Genomic DNA, 16,136 nt, shown 5'->3' with positions numbered 1-16,136 from the left:
TGGTTACTGGTCCATTAGGCAACAAGATTTGAACATAGTTTGATTGAAGCCAGTTTACTTATAAAGCAGGAAAAGGTCAAAACGATGTAGTTATCAGGGAGAATTACTGGTTCAGTTGTGGTATGTGGAACATCCTGATTGGCTATTGTTGTTGTTGATCTTGTGAGAAATAAGAAGAACCCATCAAGCTAATTCAACTTGTGGAAGGTTCTCTACTTCTGTCACACCAGCCCTTTGGATGTCCTCCTTCACTACAACCATGAATCTTCTCTGTGGTCTTCCTCATTTCCTCCTGCCTGACAGCTCCATATTCAACATCCTTTGAGCAGTATATCCACTATCTCTCCTCTGCACATGTCCAAAACATCTCAGCTTTTCCTCTTTGTCTCCAAACCGCCCACTCTGAGCTGTCCCTCCGATGTGCTAATTTCAGCCTTGGCCATCCCAATGAAAATCTTAACATCTTCAACTCTTCCATCTCCAGCTCAGCTTCCTGTCTTTTTATCAAAGCCTTTATCTCCAAAACCATACATCATAGCGGTCACCAACATCGCCTGCTAGTCCTCTGTCACAAATCACCCCTGAAACTCATCTCCACCCCCTGGCTACGCTCTCTGCTTCACCTCTCTGGCGACTGTCCATTGCTTTGGATGGTTGACCCCAGTTATTTACACTCATAGACTCTTTCTACTCTTTGTATGTTCTCTCTTGCTTCTCCTGACTTAAGACTTTGTTATTGACTTATTATTGATACAAACTGTCCTTTTGGTCACAAAGTAAAGATTTTGGGGGAAGTGATCCATGGAGGCCAAACACGGCCTTTCTTGGGCAAACGTGCCTGAAAGCCAAAACTCCGGGTTAGAAAAATCACCCTGTGCTTCTTTTCCCCCTTGCACGTTCGCTTTCTGTGTAGGGCGGGGCGTGTGGAGCTCTCCGAGTTCCTCCGATCTGTTCCGATCTTCGCCGATCTTTTACCCCGGTGGTAAGGTCGCTGTTTGTGCTGCGTGTTCTCCTCACATCCGCACAGTCTGTCTCCGACCGAGCTCCCATCATGGTGGACATCTTGGTGTTGATGTTTTTCGCCGTTATGGGCCTCGTCTTCCTCTCCTACATCATCTACATGCTGTGATGAAGATGCGTCCTGGTCAGGCGGTGCTGGAGCCTAACGGAGGATGTTTGTTTTTCCTCTCCTGCATCCCCGGTTTACGCCACAAACAGAGGTGAGTGTTGTATTTGCAGGTGTTATTAAGCGAAATCCTTCTGTGGTGGAAAATGAGTGCATATACCCGAGAAAGGCCGGTGTTCCTGTTGCTGTATCGATTTTGGGATGATTGGTTTCTTTCATCGCCGTCAGTGTTACTAAGTTGCCAGCGACAGACCTGTTAATGCTTCCCATGTTTCAGGGAGTAGAGCCACGGCCAGGCCATGATGGTTCCCTTTGGAGCTTTCATGTGGGGATGAGAGGAGCGATCCAGGCAAGAGAGGAAAAACAAATGGAGAAGAAGTGGAAGCCAAACTGTTTTGCACTCTGCAATCATTCCCCTCCTTCCTTCTTTGGAACAGTCAGATCTGACCAGGATGCCCAAACAGAAATTTTAACCCTCATCATCATTTTCTGTGGTACTTCTGTGTCAGTATTACTGTTTAGAGGAGTAGCGATGTTACCTGCACATAAGGATCCAGGATGGCATTCATAAAGGTGTAGAATTTGCCTTTTTTTTTTTTTTTTTTCACGATGTGAGATTATTTATTTATTTATTTTTTTAAGGATGGATTTGATTTGAAGTGTTCAGTTTGACAGTATTATCCAGATGTTTTATCAGCTCTTTTTGCACAGGTTTGTGTTTCAGCAATCAGTTGGAGAGCCTCAATCACTATACTTTCCTTCTCACTGTAATCATCATTGTCCACTAAATTAAGAGGAATGGAAAGGTATTTGTTGCACTATATCAGTTGCTTTAATGTTCTGAAGCTTTGCAACTACATTGCTCTTTTTCTGTTTTTGTCCTTATTTTTTTTTGGCCACAGATGACATCCACAAAGAGGTGTTGTTTGTGTATATCTGAGTTTCATATTATCTGTTATTTTTAAATAATGTTCACTGATGCGCACACAATTTTCTGATAATCGTGAAATGTCAAATAAAGATGATTCCAGTAAACCCAGCTGCCTTCTCTTTCGCTTTTTGGAAAGCAAAGTTGAATTCAGCCTTTTTGGGCATTATCAACTGTCACGGTCAGTTTTCAAGAAGATGACAAGCATTTCATGGTTCGAGCTTCTCAAATAGATGGAGGCTTTCCTGCTTATTCTTAGGTGTATTAAGTTTAATACATTTGCTCTTGGAGTGACAGACCAAATCACTATTTGTTGTTGTCCGCAGATACTTTTATTGAAATTTATATTGCTTGAGTGGTTAATAAGCAAAAGCAGGGCTGAGGTTGCACCAGACCACTAAAAGTGGATTGTGTTGCCATATTGATGTAACCACAGCTGGAAATTACAGGAAAGAATAATCCTGGGGGGGAAAAATAAGAAGAACTGTTGTCCTCCGCAATTCAATATTAAAAAGGTCTCCAAACAAGAGTCGAATGTAAAGGCAGAGGCTGTAAAACATGTTCTAAACCACTGGTTAAAGTCCAGAACAATAGGGTCAGGTTAAACTTCAGCAGAAAACCTCTAAATGAGCCCACAGAGTCCTGAAAAAGAATTCCTTGATCCAAGCAGATTGAAGAGCAGAGTGTGGCTCATGGCCATAGCATTGTACGCTTTTTGGTCACTCGAGACACGACTGAATATAGAGAGAACATATTTCATCCCTCTGAAAATGGGGGACTATGTACAAAACTCTCTATAATTTTTAATTAATACAAAACTTCTTTCAAACTCATTGAATTAAACCTGAAAGTCTGCTCTTCAAGTACATGTTGATAGATTTAAAATCCACCGTGGGAGGTATCCAAGGGCAAAATTACAAAAAAATAAAATAGACCTAATTATGCTTTTATTATGAAATTTCTTAGGCAATATACTTCACAATTTTGTATTTTTTTTAGTCTGGTATGTTTATTTCTCTAAATAAAAGGCATATTGCACACACAAAAATTCCACTCGAGTGTTCTGTGAAGTAATGTCATGCTGTAAACTCTGCACATCACATCCACATTTCAGCTACTGAGAAAACACTTGAGCAGGATATATATTTTTAACCCTTGAGCATGTTGGAAAAATATTAATTCTTCTCTAAAAAGAATGGGTATGACCTGAAGGATGACTAACAGTACCATATTCCATGCACCACATTTCCTGCCAAACCCGCCCCACGCTCTGTAGCTGTTGTGGATTTTTGTGCCAGATGCTCTCCTGCAGATGGTGCTGTTGACCTATAGCAGGCTGTGGGGCCTGACCTGAGAGCAGCTTATCTGTAAATAGATCAGAACAATCCAGATGCATATATGGAACAACAGGTTACAGGAGGTGGGTGGATAAAGAAAATACTCACGTGAAGTTTTTCAAGTTGATCACAAAAATGCTTGAATTCCAGCTAAAGGCATATTTTAGTCGCTACTCAAACCAAAGTGTACTGTTACACAAAACAGGATTTATTCAGAATTTTCTATTTTATCAACAGATGAAGGCTCCTCTGTCTTATTTCTCAATGAGGACTCTTGACCAGTTGCATCTCTCTGCAAGGTCACAGGTCAGCTTCTGCATAACAGTGGATATCTTACCCTAACAATTATTTTTAATGAATCCTGAAAACACGTTGTAATGTCTCCTTTAAGTTATATGAACGTAAGCTAGTTAAGCTAGTTAAGCTAGATTAGCACAAAGTGTAAAAACATGGTAACATGGCTAACCTGGTTCACCCCTTACTCAAAACGTTTAACCTGTATGAATTACACAAATATAACATAATATGTTAATTGGCGAGCTGTAGAGTTGCTGGTATGTAGATTTAGTTTAGCTTTTGTTCTCACTTTTATGCTAAGATAAGCTAAATATCAGTAGCCATGCAGTGTAAACATAGCATAGCAATTTCAATCATATCCTTTCTGAAACTATATAAATCTATTTCCTAAATGTTAAACTGGGATGCATCAGAGTCGACCCTGATGAAAGCGTTGGTCAGTCAATAAAGTTGTTTCTCTTCCCTTAGGTGTTGCTGGAGTTCCTGCATTGTGAATTGTTTCATCCTCTCCATGCACCTTGGAAGTAGGTGAAGTTGTGCCAGAAATTTTTGCTCTAAATGTTAAACTACTCATTAATTCCTTCCCACCTCCTCAAAGCACTTAGCTAAAGTTTCTCCCACATAGGCAGATAGAGCCCCTCTGGGGAATGATCAGAATTCCTCTGCTGATAGTATAAGCTACCGCTCTCACCATTACAATACACCCACTGTTTTATCAGAGAGCACACACACACACACACATGTGCAGTCATTTTACTTCAAACAGCATCTTTGGCACGGCCAGATCAAATGACACTGCAGCAAGCTGACACTACACTTGTGAGTCTTCATCTGGGTTAGAAAGAGAATGAAGCATTGAAGCTGGACTAAAGGAAAGATTTCAATCACACTCCTGTTCGCCTCATATCAGATTGTGTCACAGCTATGTTTTGTGTCCCCTGAAGCTCGACAGGCCAGAAACAGGTGCTCTTTTGTTTTTCAGCTGCAGAGACCTTGACTTTCCCCCGGAGCCATAGTTTTGGTCTAATGCAGTAACACAGGACATTTATATGTGCTTGTAATTACTTTAAAAGGAGAAAAAATAATATAGTACCCTAGCACTGCTACAGCTGCTGACAGCATTCCTGGCATTCCCGAGGATATTTCGTTGTCTTTTATATTTTTGCTTAATTCTCTGGATAGCTGGAAGAATGTGCACAACATTACATCATGTCCAGATGCTTCCGGTGCAGACTTTGATGGCTGAAATGTCATCGATTTAAAACCTAAATGTTTTTAGGATTTAAAGACAAATAACGTGGTGTGTTTTAAGTGGTTCGTTTTAGACTTCTTACTGTCAGAACATTTTTTTTAATGCTTTTTTTCACCTTGTTCTCCATTTGTCAACTCTGCAGCTTAAAAAAATGAACCTAAGGAGCCTTTCTGGGAAATAAACTGTAAGTAATCACTCACTAGAAGAGAACTGGGAGCAAACTGAACACAACACAATCATAAAACACATCAAATCGTTGAGTGGGAATAACAAATAATATAAGGAAAGACTTTCCCGATGTGAAGTTTCCTTTTAAATTAATCCTGCACAGTTATGGAAAGCCAGGAGGAACACATGCACATCGACAGCGTAATGCATAAACTACTGCCTGCTTAAATAAAGGATAATAAGTTTACATCTTTTTCAAAAATCTCTATATTTCCATTCATGAAGGCGTCTCCTGATTTTAGATGGTGATGATAATAGATGTTGTGATATGATGAATCTAATGTATATGTATGTGTTCAAAGTTCAAATATCAGGACCCGCGTGACTAGATTGTAATAACATCTCGTATCTGTGGCACCTTTAACCTCCGGCAACTTTTTGCCAGTGAGCCGGAGTTTGAGATTGAGAGGATAGAGAGTGTAGTGATAATAATACAATAGGTGAAGATGGAGGGAGGTGGAGAGGATAGAGGCAGAGCAAATAAAGAAAAAAACAGGCAATGAAAGAAAAGAGAATGAGGGAAGGGAAATGGGGTGCCTCTGTGCTTATAGCCGTGGCCTTCAGTGTTAGAGTTCCTGTTGTTGTGGGGTGGGAGTTTCCCTCTGTGGCGGCAGTGAGGGAAATGGCAGAGGATGTCTTTTTCCTGGCTGACCAAGAATGCCCGGCTCTCGAGGTCTTTTCTCCTCTCGTGTGTGGTTTTTAGTCATTTTTTGCCAAAGTTTTTAGTGTTAATAATACAAACATCTCACCACAAACTCCTCGTTTTCTTTTCATTTCATTTGGAACACTGATGCATTGCGGGTGAACTATTTTCTCCCTGGGGGCACAGGGATATCTGCTCTTAAACGCCCAACAGATCCTGACAACAGATTGGACTACACGTCCCAACATGCTCCCCTCACAATAGGAGGCGGGGGCCATAAATCCTGCCAGCCAATGGTTTTACGTGAAGGGGTTCTGTGGTTGGTGAGCTGCACGGGCAGCTGTTGTCAATGGCAACAGAGGTTTGCAGGGAAGCATGAGCTGGACAGCTGGTAGAGGGTCCTCTGCTAGGAGTCACATGAGCTCCCGGCAGCCAATCTCAAGCCTTCCGCCTTCCTCTATCGGCTGCTTCTTCTCGCTCATTTGCTGTTCTGGTTCTCTTCAGCTGCAGCGGGAGGGGGAGGGGAGATGGAAGGAGAGGAGGGAAGTGGAGACAGGGAGAGGGAGGGAAAGGAGGCGAGGCCAGCGTACACAGGGAACGAGTGAAAGAGAACGAAAGCGGAGAGCGGGAGTCTCTTCCTTCTGTGTGGCCATCAAGCAGAGAGCCGAGAATTGGACGTGCACACTGTTTCCCCTCTAGCTGTCACCCAGAGCGGCAGGGGAAGAAGAGGAAACAGAGACAAGGACAAAAGATGAGTGTCTAGCTGGATGTTTCAGGCTGTCACACTCAGAGACAGAGTTATGCCTGTGTGGAGAGGCGAAGCAGCAGCAGCAGCGCTCGGCTGCCAGGCTGCCTCGCCTGTGTGACGAGAGCAGGACTGCATTTCTGCTGGGAATACTAAACCAGGAAAAGAAAAGAGAGAAGGCAGGCAGCCGGTGATCTTGTGCCATGACTGGGAAGAAGAGGAGGGAGGAGACTCGTTGAAATCATGGACCAGGTGAGGATGGAGATGAGGAGGAGGGGAGGGAAGGAAGTGAAGGGGAAGTGAAGGGGAACACCACCTTTAATGTGCTCCACATATCCACACCTCTCTGACACAAAGCACGCAGCGCAGACGCAGCAGCGGCTCCTGGTTTATTCATAACATGCATCACAACTGTTTTCATTCCCTCGAGGCAAAAACAAACTGCACAGCACGCTGCCGAACCCACGGTGTGTGTTTTCTGATTCACCCCCGGCGAGCTGGTTTTCACTCTGAGTGGGTGGGGAGGGGGGGGGAGAGGCCGGGCCGGCAAAGGTGTCGCCACCGGCAAGTGGCAGGCCTCTGGAGAGATGACACAGTTCAAAACATCACCGGCTCATATCTTAGGTGAACACTTTGGAGATGAGCAACAGAACAGAATGAAAACAGGGGTGTGGCTGATTTTTACAGGATAACATGTCGTGAAGCGAGTGGCACCTTCACCTAGAGTCAGACAGGAAGGAGTAAGGGGATGTCGTGCAACAGTGTTCACATCCAGAGCGTTACTGATAGAGACCGAGGCAAGCCGAAATATTGTGTACTCATGTCACAGCCTTTGCAATAGGTCTCATCGCCTGCGCCACATGTTTACTCAACGCTGTAACTTGATGCATGTCGAATGTCCCTCTCTTGCGCCCTAAACAGACAGTGTTTGTGACTGCTTTGGTGTATTTTATGACCTGTTTCTCAGAGCTCTGTTTGCAGGCTGATTGCTGCAGCTGTCTTTTGGTGTTGTCTCCACGGTGGAGGCGAGCAGCTGCTGGTAGTTTAGCAAAATGATGGATGGTTTAGAGGAGCAGAGACAAGAAGCAACACCAATCAAGTCTCCCTCCCTCTCGCATCTCCCCTCCATTGCCCTCAAATGTGTCTCCTGCTCATTGATTACCTCATCCCCCGTGTCCACCCTCCCCCTGTCTCACTCTGTTGCTTTGCGTCCTCTCTTCTCCTGAGAGGGGATCTGGTGTGAGCATCAGGTTTGCGATGAAGAAGAGGAGGGATTACGGAGTAAATAGGTGACACACCCAAAGCCCAGCCCTTGCCTCGGGGTTAATTATTCATGCTGTCCATGGGTGGGGGCGTGCCTGTCCTGTATGTGTCTGCCTGCTCAGGTTGGGGTGATGTTAGCCCCCTTGGTACAGCAGGGATGATGTCATGACTGCTGCTAGCCAGACAGTCAGAGTGTCTTTGTTATTGTGGGTGGAGATATACTTAGAGGCAGGGGTATAAGCTAGCAACCCAAGCAGCAAACTTCAGGTAGTAACAGAGAGCTCACGATGTGTTTGGAGGACCTAAAAATGTCACGTATGACTTATTAACCAAGTCTTACACACACATTCTCATGAAAAGTGTCAGTTCACCTTTGCAACAACAATGACAAAAAAAGAGAATGGTGTCACTTACTGTGCAGTATAGATCACAGGAAACAAAAACTATTTATAAGACTCCGCAGTGCTGTGAAATGCTGACACGGCGTGGCCTTGGTGCAGTGCTAAAGCTGGGTCAGTGTCATTTTAATAGATGGACTATATTGTGATGTAATGTATGATTATACAGTAGCACTTTCCTGTTCACATGACTGTGAAGCATTATCTGTTGTTTTTTGTTTCCTGGGTGTGTTTACAGTAAAGCAGCCGCGAGATGGTTCTTGGTACACAGTCTAAGTCTGAGAAACGTTTAGAGATACAGTGAGAGTTGGAAGCCTCAGCATGCACTAATATCACCGTGTGGATGCAAAAGAGGCATGCGGGCTTTACTGCAGTCATCGAAAGGCTTGCAAAGTTTACACGGCATCGTCGCACGCTTTTGTCCTTCTTTCTGTTTGTAGCTGTCTATTGAAGGACACGCATGTACATTCGCAGTGATAAGGAGGGCAGAGGCTCAGTGAGGGACAGGAAAAAGGCTTGTGAGATAAAGCGCCTGTGAGAGAGAATCCAGGGCAGCAGCGGGACACCTCTTACTCTCAGAGTCCGTCTGCGATGCATTCTTCTGTGTCCGAGTGTTGCCACGATCCTCATCCTCACTGCACTCTCTGGTTTTATAGGCTTATAAATGTTCTTAGTTCAGAGCACCTACTTTCATGAGGATGATTAAACTATTAGACTAACTGCAAATCAGCGTGGGTCATTAGTGCTTTGTGATCAATAGTCATTAAGGGAGACATGGGCAGGGCTTGTGGTGACTGCTGGCGTGCGAACTCGAAGGCCGGAGATGGAGTTGCATGACAGCATCCATCACGCAGAACCACATCACTCTTTCTACTGTAACATCCTTGGACTCCACTGGAGTAAATTTGCAGGATTCACAGTTTAAAGTAAACCTTATTTATCTTATATCAGGCCTTGGTGCACTCCCCCACACTTCTTCCACTCTCTAAAACAAGTTGTTTCAGCTCGTCTCCTTTTACGCCAACTCTCTTCTGATTGTCTGCATCTTGCAAACTAACTCTTGGTGCAGCAGGCGGTCTTAGTCGTGTGCCTGACATGGCTATATTAAGGATACCCACTATCTTTTTTTTATCATTCAAATCCAAGAGATGAAACCCCCCCCCCACAAAAAAAATTATTCTTTTGGCTCACCGGCACAACTTGCACATATGTTGAACTCATTATGTGAAACTTAATATGAGCAACCACAACTGCAGCTGTTTGTGTATGACAGAAAATAAGGCAGAGCATGATAGATACATTTAAAAGTGTGTCACTACATCAGAGGGAATCCCTGATACAACTGGATGAGGCACATTCATGTGGACAGGGGTGACGCTGTTGTGTTTGTGCTGCTGTCTGAGTACAGCTCCCTGGAGGCTCAGTAAAGGAGGTTGGGCGACATGTCTAACTTTAGTGTGTATATGTGTGCATATATATATCTATGTGTGTGTGTGTGTGTGTAAGTTCCTGTGGCTGTCAGCCACAGTTATCTGGCAAATTGCTTTGTCTGTTTCCCATAGATGTGACTGAAATGGAATGCAGTCAGAATTAGCTCAGGGCAAAGCAGCCACGGAGGGAGATATTTTATGAGAGTGAAAGTGTGTGTGCCTGTGTGTGTGCGTGTTAGGGAAGAAAGGGTCTTATTAGGTTACAAATGAGATAGTGAGAGAGAATGTAAAAGACAAATGTGTGAGAGGAATGGATAAAGAAAAAGAAGGAGTGTGTGTGTGTGTGCTTCATGGTAGAACAGGTGGTCTAATCTGATGTCCCACCCATGGCACCCCGAGGCCTCCTGTCTACAGCCCTTCAGTCTTTGCACTCTGAAGAATTTCTCACCGCGGGGCAGCAAACAGTGAGAGACTGTTAAAGATCAACTTTGAATGTGCGCTTGCATCCAAGCTGAAATCGAACAGTCACCAGACGTGATATTAAAACCACGGCCACAAAAACAGCTCTGACCTACCCTGACCTATCAGAGCAAGGAGTCGGGACCTCTGTCTGGCGGCAGATCCTCTTATGGATGCTTGTTACAGCTGGTTATGTTTTCTGTGTGTTGAAGTAGTGTGAAAGACCCAGAATTTGTCAGCAGCGTTTTTGCATTCTGCTAAGATGATTAATGCTATTCATTCATACAGTCATTCAGTGTTTACATTGATATTTTTACCCATGTTTAGAGCTTCTCTGGTCTCAGTATGAGTTCTGTAACACTGAGTGGAGGGGAGTTACAATGACATATATCCACACTGCTGTAGGAAAGCAGAGTTCACAGAGGTACATAGTTCCTTGCAGACATTTTTGGTAAAAATGGCTGTCGCCATATTATGCACAGTCTCTGCAGCAGCAAGTAGGCTCCAGTACTACTACATGCTTATCAGTGTAATACTTTTCATGCAGGCTTCCATTTCATGTAAACCAACCAAATCTATAAAAGGAAAAAATTAAACTAGAACCTCTCAGAACCTGTAGTCAGCTTCAGTTAGTTATATGTGGAGCAGCACAATGGTCTGCTCTCATTGTTAGCTCTGCAAAAGACTGGCAGCCAGCTGGATTAGGATCCACCCCCCGCCCACCCATGACCCTGAATTGGATAAGTGATTAAGAAAATCAATTGATGGGTGGGTGGCTGTAGTATATTTATCAAAGCTATGAAAAAACATTGCTGTCATAGTAAAAGAAGCTCTATAGACCGAAGTCAGAAGAGACAAACAGAAGTCGTTTTATCATTTCCAGCATTTTCAATCTCTTGTAAATTTTTATGTACAGAAGCCGGCCACCAAACCCATTTTAAATCAACATTAAGCGTCACCATCCGAAGCTTAAATTCGGATTTTTTTCCAGCATGATTTTTTCTATAACTTTCCTTTGAGCCTGAATATGATGAAATGTGTGCATAATAGCATACTGTTAGCCTTTTTCCTTTAGGCATCCAACATCTTGGAAGAAGTGTGAGCTTTTGACCCACCTCTGTGTCTATACTGAGAGATGTAGCTCAGTAATTTTATCATAACATGAAGGTAACATTTCGCACAATTTGATTAAATATACAAAAGAAATTAACTTGTTCTGAGGGAGTCTAGAAGAAGCGGCTCGTTGATTTTTCAAAGAGAAAACTGTAGATTTGTATCTATTCTGTAGGCTCTATTTTTCCACAGAAATCCTTTCAACTCATTTTTAAGACATTTAAAATGCAGAAATGCATTTAAACATATTGTAAATATCATGTTCATGTCAGGTATAAAGAGCTGTTTGTGCATGTGGAGTATCTTAGCACAGGGCTCATGTTCTTAATTCAGTTGAATTTTTAAGGCTGGAGATAACCAACTGTTCGAGGCCAGCAGGCAAACAGTGCACAGATTGTCCCGTGAAAGAAAGTAGGACACCCATCTCCAGCAAGTAAACATCTCCCGCTCAGCTTAGGACCTCAACCTCAATGCACTTAAGTGGCAAGCAATGAATGCAGATGGCAGGAGCGGAGGAGGGGGGCGTTCTCCCGCAGGGGTCAAAGGTTAGCCAGTGTGGCTAAAGCCCTTCCTGTCAGCAGCACTTTGCATCAGTCCAGCCCACGTCAGGGAACGGCAGGATGATGACACGGGACGAGAGCAGCTGAGCAGGGATAAACCAGCCAAAACAGAGGAATGAGGTTTATCGGTTGCATTGGGAGACCGTCCAATTAGGAAGCCATTTGAGTCCAATTTAACCTAATGGGCCTGTTTGGCGTGCTCAGTTATCAGTTTGACATGTTTTCGACTCCCTATCTATTCCCACTCCTGCTCTGTCATCCTTGAGTCTCAGAGCAGCTGACTTCAGTGGTTGAGGTGCTGCACGAGGATGTCAGTCTGTAATGAACAGCTGCTGTTTCATTACTTTGATCATCTAACAAGCTAAATGGATGCTCTAAAGTTACTGGGCGCCACGGCAGCATATCAGTAATGACCTGAGCTTCATGACCCGCTGACCTCTTGGCCTATTCTCCTTTGTACTGTCCAACTTTCCCTTCATTCACCGCAATGACCCGACTCTATCACATCATGAGTTCAGACTCTCTTGTTGTATTTTGTGGCTCTCGTGTCCAGAATAAACTGTTCCCTTCCCCGTTTCTCACATGGCCACATATTTCTTTCCATTTTTAGGGCTCATTAAAATCCTTGTCATCACTTTAAATCACATGAAACCCCATAGATGGGAATAAAATGAAAAACTCATCTGAGATACATGCAAGGACCTAATTTTGTTTTTATTCTCCACCCTCATAGTGTATCTCACCATCTCTTGTAGGTATGGAGCCCCCTTGTGGCATCCAGATGCCACTGTGGCTCAGTTTCTATCTTTCAGGGTTGGGAGCGAGGATTATCTATTTAGGGAAATCTCTGTGGTGAGCAGCAAAGGAACAGATGGTTATCCTTTTACAGAATCCAACCTAGAATAAGACGATGTTTGCTTATTTTGTTATTAACAATGATGATGGTGCACATTTACATTAATTCCACGAGCAAAGTATATAATCCTCTCTGTCTTGGCCATTAAACACTGCAGGAAAAAAGCGTCACATCTCAGTTTGTTATAAAAAGCACTGCCCTCATTCTCAGATTTATGGTTAATACTTGTAGATCAACATCTTTATTAGTGATCTGTGTTTTGGAAAACAGCGCTGACTTTCCTTTTGAATTCAAAGATTTTACAAGTGAGCAAATCCCCTCCTTTTATCTCAGTCTATGGCTTTAGTTCAGAAACGTGACAAAATCATTTAACACATGTGATCCAACTGTTTTAAGCACTTATAGATGTTTATATTAAAAAAGTGGTGACCTCTCTGAAGGTTAGAAATCTGTCAAAACGTTTCTCTTGTGTGGTCTCACGTCTCCTCCGAAATGAGAACACCCTCCTTTAAGGCCATGTCTAGACAAACTTATCTCTGAGTTTTAAGGCCAGAGAAATGCTGGGATTAGGGTATGATCCCTTCAGGCGTACGGGATTATTCAGTTTACTGTATATACTGCAAGAGGTGTGGCTTTATGTGCACCACAAAGCAGATCTGTCATGGCCGTAAGGTCCTTGAGACGATTTTTCTTGCTGCTTCAGAAAGTCTGATGATGTTTATGTTGTAGATTATAAGTTATGAAGACCTTGGGGGTGCTTGATTGTTCTGAACTGAGTTATTTATGGTCAAACTTGCTCCATCTTTTTGTAATAAGTGCTTCTGTGAAGGCAGAGGATTAACTTCAAAGACTCAGATCCAAAGACAAAACACACTTTAATCCCCTAAATGTTTTAGGAGAAGGAAATAGTCATCCTAAGATGCCCAAAATACTAAAGTCTAAGGATGTGACCATGTGACGTTAAGTTACAGGACTTCTTTTAAAGGTATGAAAATAAGGAACAAACATTTGCCTCTGGATCTGGAGCTTATGTCATTCTATTAATATACGAGTTATTTCTGGATCCTACTGATTCATCGGTAACCAGCAGAGAAATCTGATGCAAACATGTTGAATGATATTACACTCACTGATTCCCGAATGTGACTGGAAAACATATCTCATCGTCCGAGCTCATTGCCATTGTTTTCCCTCATGCCACAGGAAGTGATATGAGAGAGAGGAAAAAGATCTGTGAAAGGTAAAGAGGCAGCAGACACATTCAGCCAGCAGGAAGGAAACTCCGTGCTCTGCTACTGGAACCATGAGTGTCTGTTTATTTTATTTCTCTGTCTCTCAGAAGAGATTTAAGGGAAAAGAAGAGGTTGTCCTTTTGAAGAATGTGTGCCAAGCATTTATAGTAACAGTGGCCATTTATAGAAATAGTGGAAACCCCTGGAAGCTATTTCAGCCCTTGTTGTTTTTCGTATTTGTCTGGAACTTTGAGGAATAAATTGATGGGGAGACACACTGGCGATCTCAGGATGCTAATTCTCCACTCATGTGTACTGACACTCACACCTGAACATCGATTAGTCTTCTTGTTAGACTCTGGGCATTTCCTTCTCTTTGTTCCTTTATCTCAAACACTCCCGCATGGCTGTTCTTATCAGCTGTCTCCATGTTAAGGCCTGCTTCTGTATCAAAAAGAAAACTCCAAGAAGTTGAGGCCCAGCAGTTCATGAGTGGAGATGAGATAATGTATAAGCTTGTACAGGAAGATGGGACTTAAACTCTCTTTACAAAAGGCTTATACGCATAAAAACCCATAAACCTCTATCTTTGATACAAAGGGTTCTTTTTGCGGTGGAAACTGGATCGTGCACTATAGGATATGGCGTATCAGCATGTCCAGTGTAAACCCCAGGCTAGCGGTAGTGTGTGGCTTGCATGTGTGTGTGTGTCTGCAATGAGTCACTCTCTCCATCCTACACCCAGCTCAATGTCCGCTCCAGCAACAAAAGCTCTGAGCCTAACCTGTCTCTACCTTTGCAGATTGGGTGCCCACAGGCCTTTAGTTGTTTATAGAGGAATGAGCGAGGCAGCTGCAAGAGCGAGTGGGGATTACAGTGAAATGTAGAGATGGGTGAGGGAGGCCTACAGGTCAATAGAGAAACAAGGAAAAGAGTATATGCTATGTTATAATATCAAGGAGGTTCGCTACTGACCATAGCTACAAAAAACAAAACAAAACAATGAGCTTTCAGTGTGCCAAGCTGTTGTTCCCTCTGCTCTTGGTGTAAACCTAAAGCTTTCTGGGCATTACCTGACAGAGGGGCATCAAACGAACTGGTAATTCAACAGTCGTGACTACGCTCCATCCCTAGCACCTAGTTCCCAAAATACCTGTGATGTTACCTACTTGGTCCGTCTAATAGTGAATTCAAATTGAGCAGGTTAATAGTGAGAACAAGTGTGAAGCAGACTATCTTCTGATGTGAGGAAGGGCAACAATGTTTCTCCCAGAGTTGAAGTTCATTTGGGAAAACGGCTGTTTATTATTTTTCGACAAGCACAGTGCAGAATGACAGGAAATGAGCAGAGAAAAGGGAATAGCTTGCAACTTTTGGGAACTGAAATATGACCATTGCACAATCTTAGTCTATATATGCTTATCCATATTAATAAAAACATTACTAACACTTTCCCTGTTAACCTTCCTGTAAGCCCCGTTACCACTTACAAATGACGTCACATTCATCCGTGTGAATCTCTTTAAGCATGCAGAAATAAATGGAAACCAATTGCTGCAAAATGGCTACAAAATCCAAAAGCACAAATGAAAGGTCTGCATCATTTTGTAAATGAAGCTCTTAGAAATCAGTGTAGCGTGAATAGAAAGCATCTTCTGAATGGGGTTCAGTCGCTTGGCACAGCATCAAGCGATTACAAAAGCTGCGGCAAAGGCTGCAATTCAGGCTCGGTGTTTAACTACTTTTATTTATGTAGCGGTATGCGGTACAGTTACAGTCCCTCTCTGTCCGTTTAAGCTGCCTGGTCAGCTGTTTCCTCCTCTCGTGCCAGTTGTCCGGCCAGACAAAGAGGACTCCTCTGTCATGCGGGGGGGGGGGGGGGGGGGGGTGGGGGTCATGGCTCTGGTTGGAATCCATGGGGTCACCGCTCTCCCTCTCAAACTTCCCATAACACCCTTCAAAGGAGTGCCACGGGAGCTTTTATGTCTCAGAGTGAGACATACAGCAGAATTGCTTTCATAACTACATCTTACTCACACATACATAAATATTTCAACCTGTCTCTTTCTCATCTTTGACACCCACGTTGCAATCACACGCTCACATATGTTCAGATGTGCTTAGCAATGAGCAGCTGAGAGAATTACTACAGCGTAAGCATATGGGAGGTCAATTTTTAGGTCATGTTTCACGCTATCAAACCGAGAACATGTTAATCAGCCTTTTATTACATTTGAAACAAGGATTTAAAGACGGTTACTCTTTATAA

General features: G+C 43.2%; 1 protein-coding gene across 1 annotated transcript in view; it reads left to right on the top strand.

Moving 5' to 3' along the window:
• Positions 1-6,405: 6,405 nt before the first annotated feature.
• The window catches only part of arhgap23a (Rho GTPase activating protein 23a), a 66,609-nt gene continuing 56,878 nt past the window's right edge, over positions 6,406-16,136 (top strand). The window contains exon 1 of the mRNA XM_040044902.1: positions 6,406-6,808. Coding sequence (XP_039900836.1) covers positions 6,800-6,808 — 9 coding nt within the window. The 5' untranslated portion in view covers positions 6,406-6,799. The remainder of the gene's footprint in view (positions 6,809-16,136) is intronic.

This window comes from Simochromis diagramma, unplaced genomic scaffold (genome assembly GCF_900408965.1).
Source record: "Simochromis diagramma unplaced genomic scaffold, fSimDia1.1 OVJJ01000321.1, whole genome shotgun sequence".
Classification (NCBI taxonomy): domain Eukaryota; kingdom Metazoa; phylum Chordata; class Actinopteri; order Cichliformes; family Cichlidae; genus Simochromis; species Simochromis diagramma.
Note: the sequence above shows the minus strand (reverse complement) of the source record. Positions and strands in the feature narration are given on the sequence as shown.